Source organism: Mus caroli, chromosome X (assembly GCF_900094665.2).
Source record: "Mus caroli chromosome X, CAROLI_EIJ_v1.1, whole genome shotgun sequence".
In the NCBI taxonomy this organism is placed as follows: Eukaryota; Metazoa; Chordata; class Mammalia; order Rodentia; family Muridae; genus Mus; species Mus caroli.
Window position 1 is genome coordinate 150883689 of NC_034589.1, and position 10130 is coordinate 150893818.

General features: G+C 39.4%; 1 protein-coding gene across 11 annotated transcripts in view; it reads right to left on the reverse strand.

Moving 5' to 3' along the window:
• Reps2 (RALBP1 associated Eps domain containing 2) overlaps window positions 1-10130 on the reverse strand; it is a 229181-nt gene that overhangs the window by 135359 nt on the left and 83692 nt on the right. For 7 of the 11 annotated variants that reach the window (XM_029473675.1, XM_021152942.2, XM_029473670.1 and 4 more), the window contains 2 exons: window positions 6789-6937; window positions 4492-4618 (listed from right to left, as the gene is read on the reverse strand). In XM_029473675.1, coding sequence (XP_029329535.1) covers window positions 4492-4618; window positions 6789-6937 — 276 coding nt within the window. The remainder of the gene's footprint in view (window positions 1-4491; window positions 4619-6788; window positions 6938-10130) is intronic. The other 4 variants (XM_029473672.1, XM_021152943.2, XM_029473673.1 and 1 more) reach the window with 1 other exon arrangement.

Sequence of the window (10130 nt, forward strand, 5' to 3'; positions counted from 1 at the left end):
TAGACCAGGCTGGCCTCAAACTCAGAAATCCACCTGCCTCTGCCTCCCAAGTGCTGGGATTAAAGGCGTGCGCCACCACCGCCCGGCTTCCCAGTCAGTACTCTTAATCAATGAGTAACTCTCCAACCCCAAAAGGTATCATTTTAGATGAAGAACTTTCTTTGTAGTTCATATTTATGAACACTTTCAGTGGGAAAAGGAGTTTTCTCACATTTTTATTTTGCAATGAATTTTTTTAAAGAATTATTTATTTTATGTATATGAGTACACTTTCTGTTTGTCTTCAGACACACCAGAAGAGGGCATCAGATCCCATTACAGGTGGTTGTGAGCCACCATGTGGTTGCTGGGGATTGAGCTCAGGACATCTGGAAGAGCAGTCAGTGCTCTTAACTGCTGAGCCATCTCTCCAGCCTACAATGAATTTGTTCATTAAGTTTTCTGAGGGCTAGAGAGATGACTTAGTGCTTTAAGAGTACTGTTTCCTTTTTCAGAGGACTCAGGTTCAATTCCCAGCACCCACGTGGTAGTTCACAACTACCTGTAACTCCAGTCCTAGGGTATCCAACACCCTCTTTTGGCCTCCACCGGTATCACATGGACTTGGTATACAGACTTACATGCACGCAAAATACTTGCAAACATAACATAAAAATAAAGCTTAGAGTTTTTAAATAAAAAATGAGGTTTGTAATTCTTTTGAAATTATAGATAAATGCCAAAATGTAGTTATAATTTATAAATACCTCCCATTTAAATGTATTCAATTAAACATATAACCTCCAAGGAAAATTAATATAAACTTTGAACACTAAAACTTAACATTAAAATTTACTATAAAAATAAATGGTTATCTTCCTTGTATAGAATGTAAAACCAAGTATACAAAAATGAATAAATGTATTATATAAATTTATTATTCTACTAATAAATAACCAAGATGTTTTAAATGATTTTACTATATTTCTAAGCCACAAAATGAATGATATTTCTTTTATTTCCAGAACACATCATAATACCCTTGCCAATATGGTAACATGACAGTTAAATATAACCAGCTCTAACAGAAAGGAGAAATTATCACCCAAAATGAAACCATTTCCCATCTCTGTGGGCTAACACTTTGAGGACTTAAAATATATAAATATATAAACTGCTTCTTTCTGTAACTTACAAATAAAATTGAGTGGCGAGCAGAGGTGGCTGTTATGGTACCACATTTAGCATGATTTGATAGTTTTAAAATAAAGAATATACAACAATAACACATCAAGAATACTAAACAGGCTGGACTGTGGTGCACCTGTAAGATAAGCAGGCAGGGGGCCAGACTGGTATTCATGAGACCCTGTCTCAAAAAAGAAAGTAGAGAAAAGAAAGGAATGGAACAGGACAGGATAGAGGAAAGCAAGAAAGCAAGCAAGCAAGCAAGCAAGCAAGAAAAGACAGGGAGGGAGGGAAGAACGGAGGGAGGGAGGAAAAGAGAGAGAAGGAAGGAAGGGAAGAAGGAAGAAAGAAAATAAGAAAGCAACAAACCATTCAGGCTCACAACTACATTTTGTATTTCTTCCTAGCAACTAGAACACCAAATTATAACAGATTAAAATATCTAAATGATTGCCTGGCAACACATTTAGCGCATTTCAGAACCTACTAGGAGTACATATAAATGTAAAACTACAAAAGAGAATTTCATAGGTAGTACATAGTCTAAGTCTTCAAAGTAAATTTCAACTTGTAGGCAAGTAATTTCCTCTGATAACAATAAACTCTTCATACCAACTGAAGCCTACCAAAAAGTTTTAAGCACAGTAAGCCGAAGTATAGCTAGGATCCTAGTGCTTATAAATCCTAATGAAACCCATGGACCTGTACTTCCCATAACAGACAGGATTCGTCTACCCCCCCCCCAAAGAAGATCCATAGGGGAAGAAGGTACCGTGTGAACCTCAGCTCAAATCCCTTACCTATAGGGCTTGTAACATGGAGAGACAGATGTATTTTATCAGTTAGGTTTCAATGAAAACTCAGCTAGACAGGAGCTCACTTTAGAGAGACAGGTTTTTCTTCTACTAAGGGAAAAGGTTGGATTGGGCAAGGCTGCCTGTGGCTGAAAAAGTGGGTATCAAAATTAGCCATATATCTAAGGAATGTGCTGTTTAGCTACATGAGCAACAAAGCTGATAATTGGGCCAGCAGCAACCTGATATCTGACTTGCTCTTTAACTGAACCTAAACTTAGAAAAAAGGTACATATTATTTAGTGCCACAACTCTCTTCCTTACCAAAGGAAACCCAAAATATGCAAGTCAAAAGCAAACCAAGTAACTCTTCAATTCCTTTACAAGAGGTTTCTTATGGATATAGACACATCATCTTTCTCCAAGGAGAGGACTGTTTTGTAGAACCCTGAAGATATCATTCCTCTGAAGTTCAGTTTCAGAGTGGAACCATGGCTGCTTGTACACCCATACCCAAAGATTCTACTCCTAAGTGTCAAGGAAATGACAATGTAACTCATAAAAAGAATCATGAACAAATAATGATGGTATCCTTATTCATAATAGCCAAACACTAACTACAGTTGCCCAAATGCTCATCAACAGGAGAAGGACCATTAATCCATGGTTATCCTTGCAATGAAACCTCCTGAATAATAAAATGCAAGGAACTAGCAATACACAAATAGGAATTTCCACTGTTACATTGAGGAGAAGGCAGCAGACACAAGCAGAATCAGTCTGCACGTTTTCTTTTGCATGAAGTTCTAGAAGAAGTAAAACTAATCAAAAATGATAAAAGTCACAACAGTGCTTCATTTCAGGGTGGGGTGTGGTTGGAAAGAGGCATGTGGAGTACAATGGGATGGTTTTATGTCAGTGGTACCTACTTGAGCATAGCCATTTGTTAAAATTTAAATTAAATACTTAAAATATGTGCACCTTGTCATAGACAGATATTACCACCTTCAAAGAAAGTATAAAAATGAGTAAGGGCGTACAGAGCCTTGGCATCAACTCTTCAGAATCCAGAAATGAGGGAAGCAGGCTGCCTCTTCAGTGCTGCAGGATGGGAGCCCACTTAGCATCGGATGAGAGGATGGAGCAGGAAATAGAGGACACAAACAAGGACTACTATCAAAGGTACAACTTACTGACAGGTTGACTCAATAGAACACAGATGGACTTACCTGTGGACTAAGCATTAATTTCCACGCCCAAATTAGATTTGAAATAGAAGAAACAACTGTACTTCTTTTTAAAAAGGAAAATAATACAAGGGAAAGTACAAGAGGAAAGTGAAGTCTGACCCCTGTGCAGTTTCATACATAAATGAGACAGATGATTTTCAGGAGAATTTTTAAATTATCTATTAGGAACACATCTTGCATTGAATAGGATGTAATTTCCAGATGAGTTTACATTCATATTTCCACTAAATCATCTTAACACCCTCATCACTGTTTTAAAAAGAAAAAAAATACGGTTCATAGAAGCTCAATGGTTTGCTTAAAGTCATTCAGAGGCCTCCCAATCCCAACCTTCTGGTTCTAACCGAAAGCTCTTTTCATAGCATCCTACCTGCTTCTCTCAGCAAAAGGACAGCTTCTCTTTACTTCAGCCTAGAATATTGTTTTATTTCTGTGGCCCTCTAAAAGTCATTGCTTTTTTTTCTAATACAGCAAAATCCTGCAGAAACTGAGCCATTTCCATCATATCACACAAATTGGGCAGGGGGCTATAGAGCATTCTACTCTGGAATACATTAAACAGGTCATATCTGAAACTAGACATGTGAACCACTGAAGAACAAGGTGCTGCAGTGAATTCATGGAGTTTCACACATTGCAGTCTGGGCAGGCAACTCTGCAAGTCATGCTGAGGACCAGCTCAGGCATTCTACCCCGGGAAGGACCAAGAGAGCAGAAATAGGAACACGCAGGCAGCCCCATAACTGGGCATGCTTCACATTTCTCAGCAAATCACTACCACTAGCATTTCCTTTACCCTTATCCTAATACATAAAAGCTCAATATTTTCATTTATGTCCCCACTCCTTAAAGATGGGATCAACTCTTTTGCTTTTTGCATAGTTATGTTTTTAAAGAATTTCCATAAAAGCAGTTACAGAGTCAATGTGCTCAGTGTCCTTGCAGAAGGAAATAACAATTCTCATAAAAATACAACCCCTTTATACATGCTACATTCCTTTAATGCTATTTGAATATGAAATATTAAATCATCTAAATAGTTGTTTACAAGTCTAAGGACAAACCAGCTTCCAGACTAGGAAACAAAGCATTGCTGAGATATGCTTAATTTCATTAAAAAAGAAAACTTTGCTTGAGAATATAAAATGAAATTGAGCCATGTTTCCAAAGACAAGAGTAATTAAATCAGGGAATTAAGCAGCTGGTGGCATTGCTGCCTGGTACATTAAGAAGATTCTAAGACATTGCTTGTGACAGCTGGCCCCCTGGTCGCCTCTTACCTGGATGCATCTGTTCTGTGCCGCTCCGCAGTTTGCTGTAGCCATGGCTCAAGGACACCCTCTGGTAATGAGGCGGGGAAGAAGGAGGGGAGGCGAGGGGTGACATCGTGGGAGACTGTGTTTCCTGCTTCAAAGAACCAGAGCAGAGGTCAGAGGCAACCACTGGAGAAGCCTGGCATTCTGAGCTGCAGTTTAAGAAGCAAAATGTGACTCTACGGCTGGTGACCCGGCTGATTTAACAAATGGGGAGAAATGTTTCCTCAAAAATGCAGCATAGCAAAAAAGGTACCCAGAGAATACAGGCTCACCAGTGCTGTGCTACCTAAATTACGAATGCCAGCCCGAAACGCTTGCAGCTAGCCCAACAATATTTTCCTCTGGAAAATGAAAGACATTGATCACATGAGAGGACATTCATAAACCCCAATTGTGGACAGATTCCATTTTCATTCAATTAATGAATTAATGAGTCTTCCTTTTTAAGATTCCTATTTACTGAATTTTTATTCACCAAGTATAAATCTAGAAAATGCAATAAAATTTATATTTTAAATGTTTAATGCCTAACAGTGGGTATTCTTAGAGCTTATTAAACAAAATTAGATGTTGAGGAGTTGTTTGTTCCTCATTGAGAGACTTTAAAACATAGCCACCCCATCTAAGACACTCCAAAATACTAAGATAGACGAAAGCCTTCACAAGTACAATTGGAAACCAACTCAATCATGACCATGATACAGGACTCTAGGTCAAATGAGCAGCCTGGGCCTGTTTACTGGATTTCCTCCTCCTCCTCCTCCTCCTCTTCCTCCTTTCTTTCTCCTCCTCCTCCTCTTTCTCCTTCTCCTCTTCTTCCTCCTCCTCTTCCTCTTCCTCCTTTTATTTCTTTAAAGACTACCAATAGACTGTGAGCATGGGGTACCCAAAGAACAGGAAAATGATGCTTTTTATAACCCAGAGATTATATTGGATTCTTTAATTTAAAAACAAATACATGATCTGAGATAAGACCTGGATAGTTTCTGGGGAATCTACCACTGTGAGACAGTGTGTCCTCAGTCCTCTCCAAATGCTGGTATAGACTCATATCAAAGTATACTGACTACAAATTCCTGTGCCTTTCTAATATGCCACTTAAATAATTAAAGCAACCTTACATGGAGTTATTTAACAAAGTGAGACACACTTCTTAACTATAAACATAAAACTTTGGCTAGGAATGATGAAGCACACCTGTAATACAGCATTCAGAAGGCAGAAAGACCACATAAGTCTGATGCCAGCCTGGGCTATACAGACAAACCCTGTGTGTCAAAAAATAACTAAAATAAAGAAACCTGCAACCTTGAATATCCAAGACCATCAAAGTTAACCATGTAAGCTAATTTTCTAGTATAACCATTCATTGCATTGTTAAACATCTTGGTTCAATTCTTCCTAAAATATAGCATGTGCCTTTACCTTACAGAAGACACTGTTGAATATAATCTGATTCTCTGCACGTCTCTTTATCAAAAGAGTGAGTTATCTCATGATGACTGTTGGTCTCTTCCTCATAGGCCCACTAGAATGGCATTCTTTTGTCTTTATTAATCACCACCTGGTGGCTGCAATCAATGGCCTGATTTTAAAAGCCCATCCTCCCTATTGTGGTTCCAAGCCTGGTAAGTGGGTAATAGCATTTGCAGAGATGCTGTTCCACATATGTTTCCCAAGAAAGGATTCCCTGATTTAAAAAACAAAAAGAGTTTGGTAAACAGATCTCCAGGTCTCTTTACAATAGAACCTGCCTGTTGATATCCATTCTAAACTTCCCAGGCTGACTTAGTCTTTCCATACGAATGGGCTATGAGGACTTACTTTCCAACCATGTTTGAGCATAGTCTCCCTCAGGGCTTCTTTTTGGAGGGGAGCACTTGCTAATTCCTAGACAGACCATTTCTTCCTTTGGTTTTAGCTTTGTTGTTTGTTTCCATGTTGTTGAGAAATTATAGGTCAATGAACCCACTTAGAAAACCACTAACCTAGATAAATCAAGTAAGTGTGTTAAATCAAGGCACTATTTGAGGCACAATTCTACACTAAGGCAGATTCTAAAGGGCCAGTGGGTGGCTAGCAGTAATTCCTATGTGTCAGCTTCTTCTTGCTATGAGAAAACTTTCCTGGCTAACTTCCAAGTCTGTAATTATGTTCCAGATGGTAATATTTGCTGGGAGTTTGGCAAAAGACAAGAGACTGTGCTACAATGAGGCCTCGCAGTCGGAATCAAATGAACATGCCAAACCAGACACCTTTACCTGCTTCTCCTCATTGTCCATTCTTTTGAAGGAATTTTTCTCTGTGGTTAAGTATGGAATCTGAACCTTCGGTCCATGCAGCTCAGCTGGGTTCCCAAACCGTATCTCACCATCATTCTTCGACATCACAAAGCGAGGCAGAGGCAGTTCTTTAGAAGCAGAAGTAGAAAAGCTTAAGTGAGGCTTTATCTTAAAACTGCAAAACGGGGAGCTCAATGCCCAAAATAAATCAATTTAAGGGAAAATTCCAGAGCACTAAATATAGTTTAAATTTTAGTTCAGGCACAAGGGAGAGTTCTATAATAATGTCACAAGAAAGAAATGTAATGCTTAACCAAGGTATTCCTGCGTAACATTTTTCCATGCTGCTAGAATCATCACAGAACAAATTCAGGTTTGGGACTAGCTCCAACTTGATCCTGGGGGATGGGGGGAAGATGTGAAATTTTATCAAAACAAGAGGCAAGGACAGGAAGCAAAGCTTATAAATGCTTAAATACAGCAGATGCAGTGTTAGGGGACTGCAAATAGCGACCCGTTTATCTTCACCGCAGTTCTGCAAGAGAAACTAGCATCAGCAACTCCCTTTCCAGCTGTAGAAAGTGATGTGAAGAAGCTGCATAATGTCCCCCAGGAGTACACAACTCATCTCTGGGCAAGATGCACTTTGAACCCAGTGACCTACATTAATGACCCCCATTCCTGGGGTAAACTTACTGGGTTAAATAGCTTCCCACTCAATATAATTCTTTTTTGAAATTTCACACTCAATCTCTGTTTGCCTGTTGATAAGAAAGTATTATGCAGTCAGAGCAAGTATTCTAACATTTTGCCATTCTAAAGTCTTTTTTTTTTTTTGCCATTCTAAAGTCAAAACCACTGGCCACTCACAGTGCAAAAATGGTCTGCCTGGTATATTTCAAATTCTGACAAACTATTCTGAAAATGAAAATTGTTCTTTGGCATGCTTCTAGTTCTCAGCACAGCAAGTCACACACAAGCATGTGACACAAAGATCCACACAAATAAAGATGATGTTGTGGATTAGGCATAATGATTTGCATCTGTAGCCATTGTTCAGGATAATTCCCAGTGTGCCTATGCACTTCTGTCATCCCTCCACTCCAAAAACACAGCTGTGCTCCCAATGATGGATGCTGTGCTAAAGCCAGGAAACATCTTAGCAACAGCAAGTATGCTACTCCCCAGGCAAAGAAGGCCCTACTATCCACATATTTATTTTTAGTTGCTATGTCCACATTTGGTTCAAAGAGGTAGGCAATTATGACAAATCCCTGTGTGATCAATCAGCTAAGGACCCAGGAGACATAAATAGATAAATCAACCTGAAACCTTAAATCAAGACTCCTCTCTAAAGAAAGATGGTCACCATTTTTAATGTTTGAGTATTTCCCAACCATGGGCAGCTCTCCAGCACTGAAGGCAGATATGGATTTCAAAAGGGAAAAGTTAAAAAGAAACTCCAGAGTCTTGGTGAGTCACACAGAAGTCGATTCTGTGGCTCTGTTCACGGAAATAGCTCTTTCAGATGGTTCTCACAAATGGATCTAAAATACAGGACAAGAGCATACAAAATACTTTCTACTCTGGACCATGAAACTTCCATCTACTTCAAATATTTCTTCAAGCCAAAAAAAAAAAAAAAATCAAGATGCTTGGTATCTATAAGCTCCCTGGCCAATGCATTCAGTCTGGGGAACAATGGAATGCAAATATAGCATTCCAAACATTACCAGCTGTACCAGGACTTCGAGATACCCTTAAGGACACTGTCACTTCCCACGTTCTCCCACTTTGGCTCTGGCATTTCTCCAGAATCATTTGCCTAGGAAACAAGCTTTCGCCTCCAGATGGCCAGCAGACAGTGAAAGACACAATACAGCTGAATTCGTCCTGGACTTTCTTCAGTCCCGGGATTTTAAACAACTGTCACTTAGCAGAACTGAAACCATATATCTTATCCTTTGCAACTCATGACCGTATCATCTCCCTGAGGCTGCTACAAGCTTTTAAGAAGGTAAAACTTCATGTCTTTGGTCTGAATATTTTTTGTCATCTGTACACTGAATTTGATAGTGAAGCTTTTTAGAAAATGAATCAGTAAGCACCCACTGTACAGTGCTATACAGTGACACATGCCAAGTGATCCCGGAAGGTTGGATTGTACTCATTGCTTAGACTCTTATATCCCAACCTTAATTAAATTAACACATGACAAACAAGGTAGGAGCAGCAAGAATTCTCAACTGCCATCTTTCAAGTCCCCTAGACATTTCTGTTCAATGACCAAGGGCACATTCTCTGCAAGCATGGGGACCTGAGCAAAAAGGTAAGCAAGGACAACTCCAAACCTTCAGTGAATCACACAGAAGCCAATCCTGGGACTGTTCTGAGAAAGCTGTCTTTCTGCTCAGTCTGCAAAATGGACGTAAAACACAGACAAGAGCATACAAAACTTTCTACTGTGGTCTAGCCATGAAAAGATAACTCTATTTCAAGTATCTCTTCAGGAAAAAAAAAAAGGCAAAAGATGCTTGGTATCTATAAGCTCCCTGGCCAATGCATTCGGTCTGGGGAACAATGGAACACAAGTGCAGCATTACAAACGTTAACAGTTGTACAGGACTCCACCATACCCTTAAGGACACTGTCACTTCACACATTCTCACACTTTAGCTATGGCACTTCTCCAGAATCATTTCAAATTCATAGAAGCTATGTACAAACTTGAGCATGGCTGTGTGTGCTGTAACTCCAGCACTGGGGAAGGAGATGGGACTATCCGAATAAATTGCTGGCCAGCCAGTGCAGCTGAAAGAACATTCTCCAACTGAATAGGAGACCCTGTCTCAAATCAACAAAGTGGACAGCAGTAGATAATGACTGATGTCACGGACCTCTATGCACATGTATAGATGTGCAAACACAGACACATGCATGCAGCACACATACAGAAGGAGGGAGAGAGAAAGATCACAAAAGAGAAAAAATCAAAGTGAAATAAGTTTGTCACAAAACCCAAATACTCTGTGATTCCACCTACATCAAGAGTAGTAAAATACAAACAAGTAGAAGCTTGTAGAGTGCTTACCAGAGATAAGGAATGTCAGGGAAATAGCTAGTTGTTTAATTATAGTTTCCATTTTATAATAGGAGGTAGAAATTTCTAGAAACTGCATGTACAACAAAATGAATAGACCTAACACTTCTAGATTTGGGGCTGGAGAGATGGCTCAGTGGTTAAGAACACTGACTGCTCTTCCAGAGGACCTGAGTTCAATTCCCAGCAACCACATGGTGGCTCACAACCATCTGTAATGG